The sequence below is a fragment of the Exophiala mesophila genome (genome assembly GCF_000836275.1).
Source record: "Exophiala mesophila strain CBS 40295 unplaced genomic scaffold supercont1.2, whole genome shotgun sequence".
Classification (NCBI taxonomy): Eukaryota; Fungi; Ascomycota; class Eurotiomycetes; order Chaetothyriales; family Herpotrichiellaceae; genus Exophiala; species Exophiala mesophila.
In genome coordinates this window covers 2,511,468-2,528,697 of record NW_015622505.1, presented here as the reverse complement: position 1 = coordinate 2,528,697, position 17,230 = coordinate 2,511,468, and the positions used below count along the sequence as shown (strand labels likewise).

General features: G+C 51.3%; 7 protein-coding genes across 8 annotated transcripts; 5 read left to right on the top strand and 2 right to left on the bottom strand.

Annotated features, from left to right (window-relative positions):
• Positions 1–66: 66 nt before the first annotated feature.
• On the bottom strand, positions 67–1,749 carry PV10_02724. Of its 2 annotated transcripts, XM_016367072.1 has the most exons (3): positions 1,463–1,749; positions 1,122–1,397; positions 67–1,060 (listed from the first exon to the last, which is right to left on the bottom strand). In XM_016367072.1, the coding sequence occupies exons 1-3, from the start codon at positions 1,677–1,679 to the stop codon at positions 342–344; spliced, it is 1,212 nt and encodes a 403-aa protein (XP_016226590.1). In that variant the 5' UTR covers positions 1,680–1,749; the 3' UTR covers positions 67–341. The 2 variants fall into 2 exon arrangements, with proteins under 2 accessions (XP_016226590.1, XP_016226591.1); XM_016367073.1 differs by having other exon boundaries at positions 1,122–1,749.
• Positions 1,750–1,977: 228 nt separating this feature from the next.
• On the bottom strand, positions 1,978–3,333 carry PV10_02723 (uncharacterized protein; the record flags this gene model as incomplete). Its single annotated transcript, XM_016367071.1, has 2 exons — positions 1,978–3,275; positions 3,325–3,333. 2 exons carry the CDS (start codon positions 3,331–3,333, stop codon positions 2,070–2,072), a joined length of 1,215 nt encoding a protein of 404 aa, XP_016226589.1. The 3' UTR covers positions 1,978–2,069.
• Positions 3,334–3,970: 637 nt separating this feature from the next.
• On the top strand, positions 3,971–8,028 carry PV10_02722 (uncharacterized protein). Its single transcript, XM_016367070.1, has 4 exons — positions 3,971–4,298; positions 4,353–4,443; positions 4,493–6,736; positions 6,788–8,028. The coding sequence occupies exons 1-4, from the start codon at positions 4,132–4,134 to the stop codon at positions 7,619–7,621; spliced, it is 3,336 nt and encodes a 1,111-aa protein (XP_016226588.1). The 5' UTR covers positions 3,971–4,131; the 3' UTR covers positions 7,622–8,028.
• A 250-nt stretch (positions 8,029–8,278) lies between these two features.
• Positions 8,279–9,387, top strand: PV10_02721 (uncharacterized protein). The gene has a single exon (XM_016367069.1). It carries the CDS (start codon positions 8,395–8,397, stop codon positions 9,193–9,195), a length of 801 nt encoding a protein of 266 aa, XP_016226587.1. The 5' UTR covers positions 8,279–8,394; the 3' UTR covers positions 9,196–9,387.
• A 195-nt stretch (positions 9,388–9,582) lies between these two features.
• Positions 9,583–11,414, top strand: PV10_02720 (uncharacterized protein). Its single transcript, XM_016367068.1, has 2 exons — positions 9,583–10,006; positions 10,059–11,414. Exons 1-2 carry the CDS (start codon positions 9,847–9,849, stop codon positions 10,406–10,408), a joined length of 510 nt encoding a protein of 169 aa, XP_016226586.1. The 5' UTR covers positions 9,583–9,846; the 3' UTR covers positions 10,409–11,414.
• A 106-nt stretch (positions 11,415–11,520) lies between these two features.
• Positions 11,521–14,366, top strand: PV10_02719 (uncharacterized protein). Its single transcript, XM_016367067.1, has 2 exons — positions 11,521–13,258; positions 13,317–14,366. The coding sequence occupies exons 1-2, from the start codon at positions 11,920–11,922 to the stop codon at positions 14,234–14,236; spliced, it is 2,259 nt and encodes a 752-aa protein (XP_016226585.1). The 5' UTR covers positions 11,521–11,919; the 3' UTR covers positions 14,237–14,366.
• Positions 14,367–15,065: 699 nt separating this feature from the next.
• Positions 15,066–17,176, top strand: PV10_02718 (uncharacterized protein). Its single transcript, XM_016367066.1, has 2 exons — positions 15,066–15,377; positions 15,429–17,176. Exons 1-2 carry the CDS (start codon positions 15,186–15,188, stop codon positions 16,455–16,457), a joined length of 1,221 nt encoding a protein of 406 aa, XP_016226584.1. The 5' UTR covers positions 15,066–15,185; the 3' UTR covers positions 16,458–17,176.
• The last annotated feature ends 54 nt before the right edge of the window (positions 17,177–17,230 follow it).

The following is a 17,230-nucleotide window of genomic DNA, read 5'->3' as shown; positions in this document are numbered from 1 at the left end:
AATGGATGACGCGGCGAACTTGCCAAACTTGCCAGTTGGAAATGCGTTTCATCCGTCGTTCTTTCCTCCTTCTACAGAGTACCTTAATGTATTATTGAAGTAGGTACTACTTACCTGATACGCTCCATGTAGCACCTGCCTCTACTTGACATGAGTAAATTCAGAACAAGGAAGGCACAATGACTTAGTCTGCCAACAGATGCAGCGGCCTGCCTGCGCCTGACTTTGCCTGCGAGTAACGCCAAACTCATCCAAGTCGTCGCCAGCAAATCCCAAGAAGAACAGCAATCCGCACAGAGAAGACAGATCATCCCAGGAGGCATCCTTGACTATACCCCTCCTTATGCTTTACCCTTCTTCCTCTTCATATCTGCAATCCATTGAGGTGCTAGTGATGGGGGTACCACAAATAACTTAACCAACCCATCCACAACCTCAGTCTTGCCATTGGACAATACCTCCAACAAGGTCAATTTCTTGCCCACCTTCATCAGCCCTCCGTTGATCGTGTCCATGTAGCACTCCACCGTCGACAGCTTGTACTCGTTCTTGCTGTCCCATGGGAGCGGGAGAAGATAACTCAGATGATCGATCACCGCATCCTTCTCCGCCCACGCCTTGATCAGGTCGGTCTGGTTATGCATGGGATAGAAAATCATCACGGGAAACTCCAGCATGCTCTCTGGCGACAGAGGGTCTGGTGAAAGCCGAACGCTGGCATCTTCCAGGTTGGGTGCTTGCTTTGTTCCTCGCACATTGATGTTCCTCGCCTTGAGCGCTGTCTGCAAAATCAGGCTCTCTTGTTGTTTTCGTCTCTGTTCCGCCAGTCGTCGCCGGTCTTGGGCCTCTTTGACCTGTGCTCGATCGCGAATCTTGGTCAAAAGTGTTTGTAATGCTGTGTTGCTAGGCTCGATCTTGATACCACGTGATGCCACGTCCAGCGCCTCGAGTACCTTGTCTAAGGCCAATAGCGCCGACGCCGACCGATAGTGTGCCTTGACATTCTGAGGATTGATCCGTAGTGCCGCTGCGCTATCCAGTGCCGTCGATCGGTAGTTTTCTGTCTAATCAGCTTCCCTTCTCTAAGTCTGGTCTCTCGATGGTCGACGGTCAAGACTCACTCAACTCCAAGTTGGAAAGTGCTCGATTGACATGGAGCTGCTCATCGAGCGTGATCCGCAGTTGTTCTTCCTTGGCCTTATCTTCTGGCTGATCCCATTGATCCTCGGTGGCATTGTGAAGGACGGCAATGCCTTTGGTATAGAACTCTTTTGCATCGCCCCATTTCTTCTCTGCCACCATTTCATTACCGCGCTCTTTGAAGTTCTGCGCAACCTCTGCCTTGGTCCCCTCGTATTGTAGAGCCTTGATGGCTTCCAGGAGGTCATTCTGTCCATCTGCATATCACACTCAGCACCACTGTCTCCGCGATCCCAGCCGGATTGGGGTCATTTTATCGTACCAGAGTCGGTGGCATCGTCCAGACTGTTCATAAAGAACGGAGTCTTGCTCATATCCTGCACAATCTCCTCGAAGCTGCGGTCACTGATTGGGTCCGTCCTCGGTGTCGCCAGGTGCTGCTTGTACAGGTCGTCCAGCGACGGCGCTGGCCCTGTGGGGGCTTCATTGAGGTTGAGGCTCTCGTCAAAGTCATCTGGCAATTCTTCTATTCGTGACATTGCATGTCTTTGTTTATGAGGTGTGTTGAGAGAGATAAAGGTGAATTCTAGACATTCAAGTCAGACTGCGTTGGACTGCGCCTGCGATTGAGACTGCGACTGAATACTGCGGGGTATAAAAATAAAAAATCCATGATTCTCCAAATTCCATCTTCACCATTTCGCAGTTTTCTTCGAGTCCTCAATCCTCAATCCTCAATCCTCAATCCTCAATCCTCAACTCTCAACTCTCAACTCTCAATGCTAACTAGTCACTCAATTATCCAACCAGTTACTACATTGACAAGATACTCCGCCAATTGATGAACATTATACAAACCCTACATATGCTGCCTAAATAACCTCCTCCAGTTTTATGCTTCGCCTACGCCAACAACCCCTCGTCTTCGTCTAGTAACTCCGTGGCAATTCCAATACCCTCTCGCTGACAAAGTTCAAGATCATCTCTCGACTCACTGGGGCGATTCTCGGCACGAAAATCTCCCTCAGATATCTCTCCACGTCGTACTCGGCCGCATATCCCATGCCGCCGTGAGTCATGACTGCCCGTTCACACGCCCGGAATGCTGCCTCAGCCGCCAGATACTTGGCACTGTTGCAAGCGACACCCACCGCGTGCTGGGTAATGGTCTTGTCCTCCTTGCTTCGGTCGTACAGCCTTGCCGCATGATACGTCGCCAGCTTGGCTGCTTCAAGGTTCATGTATGCATCGGCCAGAGGGTGAGCGATCGCTTGGTTCTGCCCGATCGGCCGGTTGAAAACGACACGGTCCCGTGCATACTTGGATGCCTTGTCCAGAGCTGCATATCCCAGTCCCAACGCTTCACCTGCCAACAGACACCGTTCCGCGTTCATCCCATGTAGAATGATCTTGAAACCTTGCCCTTCCGTGCCGATCAACGTATTGGCGGGGATTTCGTAATGGTCGAAGAAGACCTCGTTGGCATCAACCGCTCGACCGCCCATCTTCCTGATCTTCTTCAGCTCCAACCCTGGCTGTGACTTATCAATGTCGATGCAAAACATCGAGAGACCTTCACTGGGCTTCTTGACTTCCTCCAGGGGTGTCGTTCTGGCCAGCAGAATCATTTTCGATGCTACCTGGGCACAAGTGATCCAGATCTTCTGTCCAGAGATGATGTACTTGTCTCCTTTCTTCGTCGCGGTCGTCTTCAACCGCAACGTATCAAGACCGGTGTTTGGTTCCGTCACACCAAAGCAAACCCTCCATTTACCGCTAATGATGTTGGGGATCGTCGACTCTAGCTGCTCCTTGTTTCCAAACTTGGCCAGTGGCTGAGTGGCGTAGACGTTGGCGTGAATAGACTGAGCCCCGGCCATGCCTGCACCTGATTGAGATATCGTCTGTAGCATCATGGTAGCCTCTGAGATACCGAGACCGGCACCACCGAACTCCTCAGGCAGAGCAATACCCAACCAGCCATCTGCTGCCAGAGCAGCATGGAGCTCCTTGGGGTCGGTCTCGGTTTGATCGCGTTGTTGCCAATACTCATTGGGAAATTGGGCACAGATCTTCTGAATTGCGTCTCGAACAGTCAGCTGTTCTTCTGTGAAACCACTCATCTCCATCATACGCTGTCTCCTGCTCACGGAAAACTGCCTCCGAGGCACTGAGTTTACGAACCGCGAACATTGCCTCGGCTTAGTTGAGACAGGTCGCAACCACTGTAACAAGGGCCGCACAGAGAGACTGCTAGGATGATGAGATGCCATTTTGATGTCAAGAATTTTCTAGTGTCAGATGATGGGCATTCAAGAGGAGAAAGAGAAGGAAGACATGAGGAGGATGTATAAGTTGGTGGTGGCATGGGCGTCCCATATAAAATAGGCAATTTGGAGAACCGATGAGAGTCAACCCCGAAAAGTACTCCGAGATCGCTGGCGTCTCGAAATCGACATTGGTTCAGATTTCGAGATGCGGGGGCTCTCGGAATTGGGCGAGATTAATTAGCTCGTCAAAAGACAGACAATAACCTTGACCTCCACGGAGATATACAGCGACGGGATAAGGCGGAGGGCTGCATCTAGAGTTCACTCGCGACTTATACTGGCTTTGTCTGACAGTTCAAATTTTTCGACAAGCGCCGCCGAGACTCGGACTAGTCACGTGTATCAGCTTGGCTCGGAATGCTTATTCATGGGTCACGTGACTAATGACCCGCGTCTAAACTAGTCCTTTTTAGGATCGTCCAAACAATGTCAATCATAAGGTTGAACTGGGACAGCCAACTCTTGGGACAACTCTGACTGGAATCGCCCATCCTGCTTCACTTCATTCAATCTTACCTTGCAACTTTGCCTTCCGTAGGAGCGTTTCGAATTCTCGTCCAAATTGCAAGACTGCGCTTCCAAATGATTACACCCTAGCGTACCCTCATCTGAGAGAGCTCTATTTCTACGCGCGTCCCCTCCATCACCTTTTGCCATCAAGATGGCGGCAAGAGCCACTGCCGTCGGTTCCCCAGCGTGGATCGCTGCTGAAAAGGAAAATGCTCTAGACGCCCTTCACAAAGAGAAGGAAGAGGTCATATTCCCTGCTCAGCACCAAATAGAATGGTTGAATGAGCACATGAATGAGATCTTCTCTCAGTCCAACCTGTGAGTGGTTTCGAGTCCTTGTTCAAGTCAACAACAATATGCTGATCAACGCAGCGACATCGGCAATGTTTTCAAAACCCCTGGCAAGCTCCGTGGCAAGACACCTCGGACCGCCAGAAAGCGCAATCTACCAGATGCTCGCATAGTAAGTCTCCTCCCACCTCTGTCCTTCTTGTTGTTAATCTCTCCGATAGCCACTTAGCGACCTGTTTTCCTCCAAACCTATCCCTCAGTACAGCCCACATAGATCTCCCAGTCCGAAGAAGCCTCATTTCACCGTGGCTCTGGATCCTCTTGTCCAGGCTCAAACCGCGTTCAAATCTCAGACAGATTCTGGTTATCAAGGATCGAGCCAAAGCACCGACTCATTCACCCAACAATTACATTGGACATCCAACCCTCCCGAACAAACACCAACTTCGAATCTAGCCGACGTGGTTCTTCAAGATGACATAGCTGAAAGTCATGAGCTTCGTACTACTGAAGGCTCATTCCATTCCGCAAAGGAAGACCAGACAACCAAAGTCTTGACGACAGAGTCAGGACGCAAAGACTCCATTCCTACACAAGAGCAAAGTCAAGAATCTGTGTCTGGTCCACAGCAGACCGTAGACACTCAGCAAGATTTTGATGACGAGCTTGGTTCGCCATCTGACGAGTCTACCCCGGACCGCCCTCTAGTACGAAAAAGCAGTTTGACTTTTGCCGCCCTTCCGGCGCGTGAGCCGATGAAGACCAGTATCGGCGCCAGGATATCGCGAACAAGTCACCTCGATGCCTCGAGATCTGGCCACAATCACCCATATAATTTGAAACAAAGCCTTCCTGTCACACAAGATGATCAGGATACAACGATGCGAGACGATGAGGATGACGAAAATGTGGAAGTCCTGGGCTATGACGAATCTGATGAGGAGAACGAAGAGGCCAAAGCCCAGTCAAAATCCTCCACCCAACGACTACACGAGAAGATTGATATGCTCGGCAAAGCGCCCGCACCTCGCCCGTCAAAGTCGATCCCTTCTGGTCTTACTAACAGCAAGATGTCAGAAGCGGCGGATTCGGCATATGGAAGCCTCAAAAACAAGTACGCGATGACTGACGATGACGATGATTGGATTAAGCCTCTGACTTCGCAAAATCCGATTTCGTCGCCAGCTAAGAGCACGGCTACTCGAGAGGAAATCGACTCAGATTCGGAGGACGAATTTGACCTTCGTGCTCCTGAATTGATTGCACATGAAGAACGAATGCGTACACCGGCGGGAATGTCTCCGAGCCCTGGCAGAATACGCCCGGGTTATGGGCATGTCAAATCTGCATCCACGGCGACGTTGGCTTCTCCCGCCAAAGCTTCCATGGCGCCTCCGGCAAGCCCAGCCAAATCTATTTCCGTATCAAACCCAACTCATCAGCCTACAACTACTCCCCAAGGATCCCCTCGTCGGTATATGGACCTCAGTGCCTCAAAGTCAAGGCTACAGTCGATTATGAAGACTGCCAAGGGTCTTTTTACGACAAGTGCGAGTGTTTCTGCAGCCGCTAAACTGGAGACGCTATCTCCAAATGCCATCAAAGTGGCGGCATCTGCCATGCCTGGCATGTATCCCAACCTGAATGGCTTGCTTGACAGCAAGCCCTTGCCTCCACAGCCGATCGAGCCAAGGCGAACTCGAGGTTCCTTGGAACGAGAGAAGAAGGAGCAGCGCGCTGAGCGGGAGGCAGAACTCAGACAACGGATGGATGATCGACTGGAAAAGGCAAGAGACAACGAGCGGAAAAAGGCAGCAGATCAGAAGCTAGCTCAGGACAAAATTGCACCGTCAAAGGCGACGGAACAACCTGCGCAGTCGAGTCCGAAACGGGCAGGCGAAGATCAGACACACCAAGAGACTTTGGAGCCATCAACCCAAGGGCTCAAGTCAGGTCGACCGATAAGGCCGGTTCGAGACCCGCCAGTAAATAAAGCCAAACCTGCACCTGTCTCTATTCGTGTAGGGACATTGTCGCAGAGGATGCCTATTTCTGGAGCCCCGAGCAACCAGGAAAGCCTACCTGTGGAGCCTAAGCGGCCGGGTCTGGCGAAGAAAGCGAGCACTACATCGCTGCAGTCTGCCACCGCCACTGGTTTCAAAACTTCTGTTCACGGGCAGCCACCGAAGCCACGGGCGCTGCTTGCTGCAGAGCGGAAGAAGGAGCAGGATGAACGCGAGGCACAGCGAAAGCTCGAGGCCAAGCGTGAGCTCGAACGAAAGCGGGCAGCGCAGCAAGAACAAGCGCGCAAAGAAGAACAGAGGCAGCGGATGGAGGCAGAGAAGAAGGAGCGCGAGAGGGTGGCGGCAGAACAGGCCAAAAGGCAAGCCCAACAACAGGCGATCGAAAGAAAACGACAGGAGGCTGCTCGCAAAGCCGAGCAGCAACGAGCGGAACGTGAAGCTGTAAGTGACCGGTGTTCAGTTGTTTAGCTGACTCAAGACTGACAATTCCAGGCATCCTCGAGACCAGCTTCGCGCTTGGGAACTCAAGCAGGCAATCGTTCATTGATCAACCACCCACTTCCCACGAATCCTGTCAAGCCGGCCAAACGACCGTTGGAGGAGGAGGCTGGAGCGGCACGTGTGCCCAACAAGGGCGAGAACGGCAAGAGACGAAAGACAGAAGAGGACAGCATGGTGGAAAATGCTCCTCGGCCTGTTGTCTCTGGGGCACCCATTCGTCAGTCCCAATTAGGAAAGAAAGCATCAATCTTCAACCATGGAACTTACGGACCAGCTCCAACAACCAGCCACATGGGACAATTTCCACAACCACCAACGCGAGCTGCGCCGCCTCAGATGCAACAATTTGGAACTGGAGCCAAGATTCCATTTGCAGATGCAGCAAATCCACCAGTCCCCGTCAAGACGCCGATCGCCATGATGCAGCAGAAGACCATTCATACAGTCAAGTCATCACCACAGTATGTCAATGGAGAAGCGATCCATCTGCCAGAGATCCCGACCGACTCGGAGGATGAGGATTCGGATGATGATGGAAACGCATTCCCGATTCCCGACTGGGCTACTCCTGGGCATTTGACAGAGCAGTTGATTCGGCAAGAGGCCATGGATGGAGACGCAGTCTTTGGACCAATTGGACCTCTGAAGATGGAGGAGATCTTTGCCAAGGGTAACAAGGAGAGACTGAAGCGACTCCGAGATCGAACAAGCAGCGCCAACTGGGCGATGAGCGGGGATGGGCTTACGCTCGAGGAAGTACGAGCTGATCGAGAACAGCGAGAGCGGATGCGGCGGGAAGGTGGCTGGCGGTATGGAAACCACTAGCGTACAAACCACGCGTCCAGAATCAGCCAACAGATGGCTTTATGATGGGTTTGGAAGCACGAGAAGGAACTGCAAAATCCAATGACATGAATTTCAGCAAGCAAGGCAACTTGAATGAGGGTTTGGTGTTCTGGCAGGGTCGATGTCGTTGCTTAAAGGACTATGGGCCTGGTATTGAGAGAAGATTGCAGAGGTGTTTGAAGTGGACAAGTCAGGATAAAATGCCTACCACATGAGGAGGCGGGAATGCCATGTCCAGTAGAGCAGTGTCGAAACAGTTTTGGCTTGGGACAGAGGATGCGTTGGCTGGGTATACATGAGCCTTGTCCGTGTCCTCGCTCTGGCTACTGCCAGGTGCAAAAGTATACAAATGTACATCTGTGTGAGGTTATATGTCCATTGCCCAGTGGCCTGCGTAGTCTGTTGCCTGCATGCATCGTTGTTACTTATCAAACTCCTCGATTGGAGAGTGAATGAATTGACTGTTTGTTATGTTATATGTTTGAGTCCTTGATATTCACAGCCTCGTCAGGGACAACAAGAAGGCACGCAGGGACACCGGGTGGGTCCTGCCACAAATGACGCAATCTCCCCAAAATTTTCTCCGCTTCAGATTCACAGACACGATAGATCAGTTCATCAGTTCATCAGTTCATCAGTTCATCAGTTCATCAGGGGGCACGACTTTGGCGTTGGACTGTTCACACTGTTTTCGTAGGCTTCTACACTCGAACTTTCTTGTACAGTGCCAGTATTTCTGCCCATCTGCCAAAATGTCTTCATTAGTATCCCGCTCGTTTTTGCAAAGAATTGCCCCGGCAGCTCGATCCGCCCGCCTCAGCACACCTTTCTCCAAGTCTGTCTTTGCATCAGCTACGCGACAACATGGATATGCCACGGATGCCACTGCTGATCAGCAACCTCGACTTCGACTCGGTGTCACGGCTCCCAACTTCCAGGCCAAAACGACCCAAGGAGACATGGACTTCCACAAATACATTGACAAGTCATGGGCCATCCTCTTCAGCCACCCGGCCGACTTCACCCCTGTATGCACCACGGAACTAGGTGCCTTTGCACGATTGAAGGACGAGTTTGAATCACGTGGTGTTAAGATGATTGGTCTCAGTGCTAATGACCTCTCGAGCCACGATCGGTGGATTCAGGATATCAATGACATCTCCAAGACCAACTTACAGTTCCCCATCATCGCCGACGCAGATCGCAAGGTGGCGTTCCTTTATGATATGGTTGACGCACAGGACTTGACCAACATCGATGAGAAGGGAATTGCGTTCACCATTCGCAGCGTCTTCATCATCGACCCGGCCAAAAAGATTAGATTGATCATGCTGTACCCGGCCTCGACTGGACGAAACACTGCCGAGGTGTTGCGGGTCATCGACAGTCTCCAAACTGGGGACAAGAAAGGAGTCACCACTCCAATCGATTGGACTGTGGGTGAAGATGTCATTGTGCCTCCCACAGTATCTACCGAAGATGCAAAGAAGAAGTTCACCGATGTCAATGAGGTCAGGCCTTATCTAAGATTCACCAGCGGAAACTTGAAATGAGAGAAGATCTAGGCCAAGGACAGCTTTCAAATGGCCCTTTTATGAGACATAGAACTTGACAGACTACTAGACACGGTAGGGGATCAGCACATGGGTCTCGACAACTCAGCCAGCACAGCGACCTCTAGAATTCAACTTGGGAGCAAGTGATACAGTCATGTTATTACCCAAGCCATTAATCGAGATTTAAGATACCCATCTTTGTATACCTATGCAAGTGACAGTCACGTGAAAAGACGTCGAGTTTTTCGGAAAGCAACACCGACCCAGGAACCCACACCTGCCCACACCACCCTCGACTTCGGGCAGGAACGCAGACCGAGGGGCATGTCATCACTTGCTCTTACCTAACTTTGCTGCACTCACAACTCGGACTTCACCTGACTTCACCTGACCTTGTCACCACCCACCGCCTCCCATCTTTTGTCTACCCAACCGCCACCCACCAGCTACAATCTGCCACCAATCTTATCAGTTCTACTTCGTTCCCCTCTAAACTCTCCTAAAGCTTTCTTCTCACCTGTGCACTCTATAGAACTCGTCACTTCGAGTCTGTCGGCCGCGTCCTCATCCTACACCCACCACTCAACGTTTCCACTCTTTTCCAACAGCACCCGGTCCTCAGTCTCGTTTGGCCGCCACAACCTCACCATGGCGACGACATCCGCCGCCGCCGGTCTCCTCGGCAGGCAATTGAAACAGATGCAGTCAGACAAAGACATCCCCGGCATCAGTTGCGGGCTGGCGGATAACAACATCTTCGAGTGGGAGGTTATGCTCATGATCAATGACGACTGCAAGTTCTATGGCGGTAGGCTGTTTTCATTCCTTTGATTAATCCCAATATTGATTGCCGTATACAGGAGGCTTTTTCCGCGCTCGACTCTCCTTCCCTCCCGAGTATCCCCTTCTCCCACCAAAGATGAAGTTTGAGACGCCAATCTTCCATCCCAATATCTACCCCTCAGGCGAAGTCTGCATCTCTATCCTCCACCCTCCTGAAGACGACAAATACGGATATGAATCAGCGGCGGAAAGATGGTCTCCCGTGCAGTCCCCCGAGACCATTCTCATCTCCGTCATCAGCATGCTGAGTAGCCCCAACGATGAAAGCCCCGCCAATGTGGACGCTGCAAAGATGTGGAGAGAGGACCCAAAAGGCTTCCGACGGAAATGCCAAAAGCTTGTGCGAGAGAGCTTGGGTGATGAATGACATGGCCTACCTCAGCGTGTCGATGTCCGACCACCAGACAATCATTTTCAGGGATGAAGATTTCAGGGAAAACAACACCGGGTGACCACTAGGACTCGATGAAGCTGTTCTAGTCGGATCAGTTCTCTGCACTTGACTGTCTTCTTGGGGGCTTCGGTCGTGTCAAAAGCACGAAAGGTGAGATTGTGCACGATTCGATCCAACAAGACTCCAGGACTTGTCAAGCTCGATATCGTCAAAGACTGGAACACTCTATTGCAGGTCAATTGACTGATATATGGTCCCTCACCCTCCATAACGACTCCCCCAGGCACTATAACGCATTCGAGCCAGTTAGTTCCAACCAAAGCACCTTTCAGTGACAGAGATGGTTCAAGGAGAGAGAGTCAAGCTAGCAGCCATGTGGCAGTTGGACTGAGGGGGAATAAGGCCGAGACCCCCACCCGATTAGGATTAGGTCAAGCCCACAAAGTCTATCGTAGAGACCAATCTCTGCAGCAATGGCAATTCCCACCAGGACGGCAAGATGGTGTTTTTCAGGGCCCCTGGCCCGATTCACCGATGAAGATACAAATGCATGATAGAGCAAGGGGGATATGGGTTCAAGTTCGCATGGAACGAGTCAAGCTCACCAAGGCGATGGTGGATGGAGACACTAGCGTCAACGCCCTTCCACATGCTTGTTTTTGCTCTTTTCTTTCGGCCTTTCGGATGTTGTGTTGCTACATCCAGACTTGGAGAAAATATACGCATAGCCTGTCTATAATGAGTCCGGAATTTGTATCTCATGGGCCAAAATTAGACTGGGATGGGTGGCGTTGAAGCCCTGCAGTCGCGGAAAGCTTGTTTGATTGCTTGTTCAGATTTCTCGTGTTGACCTTGGAGTATGCATTTGTACATACAGCCATGTGGGGATTTACTTTTGATGTGGTTCATCCGCATAATTCTATAATCCGTATTTTGGTGGCAGGACGTGTGGCTTGTCCTCCATTTGGCTGAATTGCCCCTATGCAGTCCCTTCCTTTCTTAGAACCGGTGGTGTCTGAACTGCCAAAGACGCCCTCAGACTCCTTGGTCTCACATTGCCAGGCTTTTTTATCTTTAAGCCCACCACTGACTGTTTTTGTGGATTTATCCTTTGATTTTCTCCGAATTTCCAATTCCCCATCAACGACTGATGAGCAGTGGATGCCTCAAGGGCTTTTACAGCCCCTTGTCCACATTACTGTCTGGTCATTTCTTGAGTTCAAACGGAGAAATATTTCGCGTCGGTGAATCTACCCGGATTCTTTGAGGTACAGTACAGAAGGTCCATCAGTCAACATCATGGATTCGATATCTAAACCACTATCGACTCGGTCATCCGGACCTTTCTACCACACTCTCGATCAACATTGCCATTGTCCATTTTCCATTCACTCGTTCATCCTCACCCCTAGTCACTCCTTCACACTGCTCTTTCTTTCCCTTTCTGAATCCCTCCTTCTCTTCTTTTCTTCGTCATCGTCGTCATGAAATTAATCCTTGTCCTCCATGTCCTCGCCTTTTTCGCCTGCGTTGAGGGTCTTGGGAGATGGTGGGATAGTCTCCCTGGCGGTCTGTCCAGAGATCGACCAAAGTTAGGTTTTCCTTTCTGGAAACATCCCCTTCCTGCATCCACCACTGCTCGGTCCCTCTCCACCCACAAGCCTGGCGACCGCATCGTTAAGACTGGCACGACCACCGTCACCAAAGGTGGTGCTCAAAGCCAACATAGCCCAACGAGTGGTCCACCTCATAGCGACAGTCACGGTCCAACCACGCATACAACAACGACCCACTCTGGCCCTTCAGGATCTTCTTCCTCATCCTCAGGATTCCCTCCCTTTATCGGATCAAATTCACGGACAGACGGGGCCAGCAACAATAACCCCTTGGGATTCGCCACGAGGACTCTTGGTGTACCAAACAAATATGGCAATGTCGTTCGACCAACTAATCTTCCCGTCAATATGCCCCATCGTCCAACATATGGAAATACCTCAGAATCGACATCCAACGACGCCAGACAACACCCCGACTTTGCTCATGGGCCGAGTCATCGAGGGCATTGGCTGCCCGGGCACGACATCAACACCAACACCGACTTCAAGTGGCCTGAGACTGGCATCACGCGGAAATGGACACTGAGAATCCAGAACGCGACCTTAGCGCCAATTGGCATCCCCAAACAGATGCTGGTTGTCAATGGTCAGTTTCCGGGCCCGTTGATCGAGGCCAACTGGGGCGACAAGCTCGAAATCACCGTCATCAATGAGCTCCAGAACAATGGAACTGGTATTCACTGGCACGGGTTTCGACAGTTAGCATCCAACTGCGAAGATGGCGTTGGTGGCATCACCGAATGTCCCATCGCCCCTGGCCGTTCCAAGGTGTACAAATTCCAGGCCACCTCGTACGGGACGTCGTGGTATCATAGCCATTTCTCTGCCCAGTACGGTGCAGGCGTGCTTGGACCGGTAGTCATCCATGGGCCGGCGTCGGCCAACTATGACATTGATCTCGGTCACGTTGTTGTCAATGACTACTACAACGCGACAGCGTTCCAGCAGGATTATTTTGCTCACCGGAATGGACCTGGCCCGGCGTCCAATTATCTCTTGAACGGCAAGAACATGGCCCTCGATGGCTCCTCTGGTCAACGGTCGCAGTGGACGTTCCAAAAGGGGAAGAAACATCTGCTGCGCTTCATCAATACGTCAATGGACATGATGTTCAAGATCCAGATCGATGGACACAAGCTGCAGGTCATCTCGAACGATTTCGTTCCCGTCCAGCCATTTTTTGTCAACGAGCTGAGCATCGGGATCGGTGAGTCATAGCCAAACATGCGTGCACCCCATATGGTAGTTAGCTAATCAGACCACAGGACAACGATATGAAGTGATTGTCGAAGCCAACCAGGCAGTGGCAAACTACTACCTGCGGGCGTTGGTCGCCAAAGACTGCGCACAAAATTTGAACGATGGCACAGGCACCGCGAACGGATTGATCTCTTACCAAGGAGCAGGCTCGTCACTACCGTTGTCCAACTTGACTGTGCCGAGCACATCATGCGTTGACATCAATGCCACCAGCCTCATCCCCATTGTGGCCGAGTCAGTGGACCCGACTGGGTTTGCTGAGAAATTTGGGTCTCTGCCTGTGTCCATCCAACGAGTGGCACTCCAGGGCGGGGACAACGTGTTTCTCTGGTACCTGAATGGGATCTCGCAGAACATTGACTGGGCTCACCCGACGATTGAGCAAGCCGTGGCGGGAAACCTGACCTTTGACGAGGCGCGACACGTCGTGACACTGAAGGATCCCGACGTATGGACATTTTGGGTGATTCAGAACCAGTTCTTCGTTCCTCATCCGATGCATCTGCACGGTCACGACTTTGCTCTACTCGGGCAAGGTACGGGCACGTTTAATGCAGCAACAGATATGGGTTTGCTCAACTTTGAGAACCCTACTCGTCGCGACGTCGCCATGTTGATCGCCAGCGGCTGGACCGTCATTGCTTTCAAGACCGACAACCCTGGATCATGGCTCATGCATTGCCATATCGCCTTTCATGCCGGCGAAGGTCTGAGTCTGCAGTTCCTCGAACGTCCTGCGGACATACCTGCAAAGTACAGTGACCTTGTCCACGGCCAGCCATTTCAGGACAATTGTAAGGCCTGGCGAGAGTATGCATCGAGTGGAGCCATGGTTTATAACAAGAGTGACTCTGGATTGAAAAGAAGAAGTCAGGGTGGGAGAATGGATGTTATTAGACATCTGCATGGTAAAAGGGGGATTTGATTGTGAGACAACAACTTAGAACCTTGGAGGGTGGTATAAATCCGTGTGGATAAGTCTATACGATGGGTGACTGTAATCTTCTAATCGTTAATACCTTGATTGATCTTAATATGCATCTGTTATTAGTAGACTGTATGTGTACTGTAGGTCAGTGTGCTTTATTATTGAATGATCGTTATTAATAGCGAAAGGGAATTGAGGGACAAGCAAGCATGTGGCAATGCATAAAGGCACAAAGGTCACCGAAAGCCCGAAAGCCCGAATGTTCCTTCCCCGGGCTTTGAGTTGTGGCATGACTGTATCACTCTACTGACTGTACTTCTGTATGCAGTTTTTAATATTCATAAATTACATATCTACAATAGTCTACAAACATGACATCTATGGCTATACTACCACCATCGGTCGACGTACTGTAGATGCATCTACGGATATATCGTTCTGCATAGGAGAGTCCCAAATTGTGGGGTTGAAGGATTGATGGTTGCCTGTTTGAAGCTCGACGCTAACCACAGCCTACAGGTACCAGTTACCGCCTGGAGGGGCAATGACTTTCTCTTGTAAATTCTGGAACCACAGACATCAGGCCCTAGGCGTCATCCACCCCCCATGATCAGACCATTGGTCCCCAGAAGTCCCCGAAACACGCGCATTGGTGCCCGTTGGACAGTGCCTACGAGGCTATGCCTACTGTGTCACTTTGGGTGGCAACGTGAAACATTCATCAGACTCCACCATTCGAACGCAGCCACCACTAACAGCAGAGGCCGCCATGCAGCCAGACATATTCTATTCGTACTGAGGTCTGATGATGCTGACAGGACAGACCCAGACATCCTCCTTCTCCTCTTCCACCCTCATCCTCAGCCTCCAGCCATTCAATAACAACAAAGAAACCTCGCCTTTTCCTGATTCTTCTTCATCTTCATCCATCTAACCACCCCCTTTGATGACCGTCGCCATCATGACTCTAACTACTCACCTTCTTCGTCGTAGTATGCATGCTGCCCATAGTATGCATACTACCGCGAACAACATGCATTCGGGGAAGCCACACCCAGATCCAGAGCATCATATTTCCCCTCTGGCGGCCTTGATCTTCTTCCTCACTGGGCTGGTGTTCCTTATCCTCCTCTTTTCGGTATGTTCATTTGCGATCACCTCTACTATATGAGACTGACCTCAGTTGCAGATCGGTTACACCTATGGCCATGTGATTCCCACTCTGTGCATGATTGAGTCCCCCGAAACTGCTGCCTATGTCCCTGTTGGCAACCTCGAGAGCGGCTCTAACGAGCCTCCCGCCTACACGGCCGAACCTACGACTCCCAAACCCGCTCATGGACAGTCTGATCAAGAGATGGATGGCCAAATCGACGATGATGTCTTGCTGATCACCAACAAACCCATCACTGCCTCCCTTCGAGCCACCGTACTCCATCTCCGAGCCCGCGCTGGCTACTGGTCTCGCTTCCGCGGTCTGTCCATGTACCTGGTTTGGAACATGGCCACAGGATTCCTCATCTCTATTATGGGCGGAGCATTGGGTAATCGCCTGATCACTGCCGTTGCCGCCATCATCGCCGAGACTGCCCTGGCCACACTCCACATGACTTGGGTTCACATTGTCATTTCCGACCCGAGTGAGAAGAAGTGGTACCAGAGAATCCCATCGATCCGCACCTGGCCCAAGATTGCCCCAGCGGTTGCCATCTGGGCCACGACGAACCAAATCGTCGCCATCCTTCCCACGCTCGTCACCGGCTCCTTTGGATCCTTGAAACATATGAAACACCCTGAATACGAACCAGGTCGAAAGGATCTCTACGCCGTTGGTGCCCAGGCTTTCTTGGGCATGTTCTTGATGCTGGCTCTGTTCCTCCTCCTTCAAATCCCCGCCAGCGTCACATTGGTGCGTGTGGCTGCATCAATGCTTCCTGAGGAAGACGAGACCATTGTTCCCTTTGACCGCACCTTTGGCGGCAAGACCACCCCTACCATCCTTGGTGGACAGGGCAAGATTGGCCTAGTTGAGGCGTGGAGAAGTTTCGCCTGGGCGAGCCGAATGAGACTGGTCAAACTCATGATCAAGGTCGCCGTGATCATGATGTCCGTCTGGGTCTTGTTCACCATTGTCCTGGTCACTGAGGCTCATCTCTTGTTTGGTGATCGATTGGGCGAGGTCATGAAGACCATTCATGGCGTTGCAGGACCTCGTTGAGTCGACATGACGGGACCCACCGGTCTGCCACATGTCTGCTCAAGCAAGAGCACACCACACTCGACATTCGAGTAAATGGAAATACCATACTCGATGGTCTATCGATTTATCACCTCCACTTTGGGTTGAAAAGCGGCATTTCACGTTGGCGTTGATTTGATGGTCAAATTGGGAAATATTGCAACTGGGATTTGGACGAGGGTGCGAGTATGTGGCGGGAAGAGCTATGGATTAGGATCATTGTGTGGATAGACAATCTGGATTGTTGAGGACATGATGATCTAGTCACGTGTTGGTCAAATTGGTGTGGTTGGTCTCTTACCTGCTGAAGACATTCTATGTGGCCCAAGAGTGCAATGACTGCTCTGGTGCTAGATTGAAATCACCACTGGACGTCGACCTTGGATCCTGTCTCTCTATCCTTACGATCTTAAGTCATGGAATCCGAACTCATTATTTTCTCCATTGGTGATCACATGTGGTAGCAAGTGATATCTTTGGCTCGGCCAGGGTTCGGCGCGGATCGGAGGAAAGTGAGCAATCCGGTTATCTGAATGACTACAGCGCACTGCATTTGCTTTACCCGCCGTCCCTCCCACCGGCTCCGGGTGACCCCATACTCGTACATGCGCCCCTCGGCCCCCAGAAGAGTCCCCATAATTTGTGCTTGTACAAGGTCCCTTAGGCACTCACGCCTCCAAAGATAACCTGGAGCCCACTCTGCCACTCTGCCACGTCTCTCCAGATCGTAATATTCCGAGCCTCGGCTGTTG

Coding starts and splice junctions, on each gene's coding strand:
- PV10_02722 (XM_016367070.1), top strand. CDS start 4,132: ATGGCGGCAAGAGCCACTGCCGTCGGTTCCCCAGCGTGGATCGCTGCT. Junction 4,299..4,352: donor ATCTTCTCTCAGTCCAACCT/GTGAGTGGTTTC, acceptor TGATCAACGCAG/CGACATCGGCAATGTTTTCA. Junction 6,737..6,787: donor AACGAGCGGAACGTGAAGCT/GTAAGTGACCGG, acceptor TGACAATTCCAG/GCATCCTCGAGACCAGCTTC.
- PV10_02724 (XM_016367072.1), bottom strand. CDS start 1,679: ATGTCACGAATAGAAGAATTGCCAGATGACTTTGACGAGAGCCTCAAC. Junction 1,398..1,462: donor GGACGATGCCACCGACTCTG/GTACGATAAAAT, acceptor TGTGATATGCAG/ATGGACAGAATGACCTCCTG. Junction 1,061..1,121: donor ACTTTCCAACTTGGAGTTGA/GTGAGTCTTGAC, acceptor CTGATTAGACAG/AAAACTACCGATCGACGGCA.
- PV10_02721 (XM_016367069.1), top strand. CDS start 8,395: ATGTCTTCATTAGTATCCCGCTCGTTTTTGCAAAGAATTGCCCCGGCA.
- PV10_02720 (XM_016367068.1), top strand. CDS start 9,847: ATGGCGACGACATCCGCCGCCGCCGGTCTCCTCGGCAGGCAATTGAAA. Junction 10,007..10,058: donor CGACTGCAAGTTCTATGGCG/GTAGGCTGTTTT, acceptor TGCCGTATACAG/GAGGCTTTTTCCGCGCTCGA.
- PV10_02718 (XM_016367066.1), top strand. CDS start 15,186: ATGACCGTCGCCATCATGACTCTAACTACTCACCTTCTTCGTCGTAGT. Junction 15,378..15,428: donor TCCTTATCCTCCTCTTTTCG/GTATGTTCATTT, acceptor CCTCAGTTGCAG/ATCGGTTACACCTATGGCCA.
- PV10_02719 (XM_016367067.1), top strand. CDS start 11,920: ATGAAATTAATCCTTGTCCTCCATGTCCTCGCCTTTTTCGCCTGCGTT. Junction 13,259..13,316: donor CGAGCTGAGCATCGGGATCG/GTGAGTCATAGC, acceptor ATCAGACCACAG/GACAACGATATGAAGTGATT.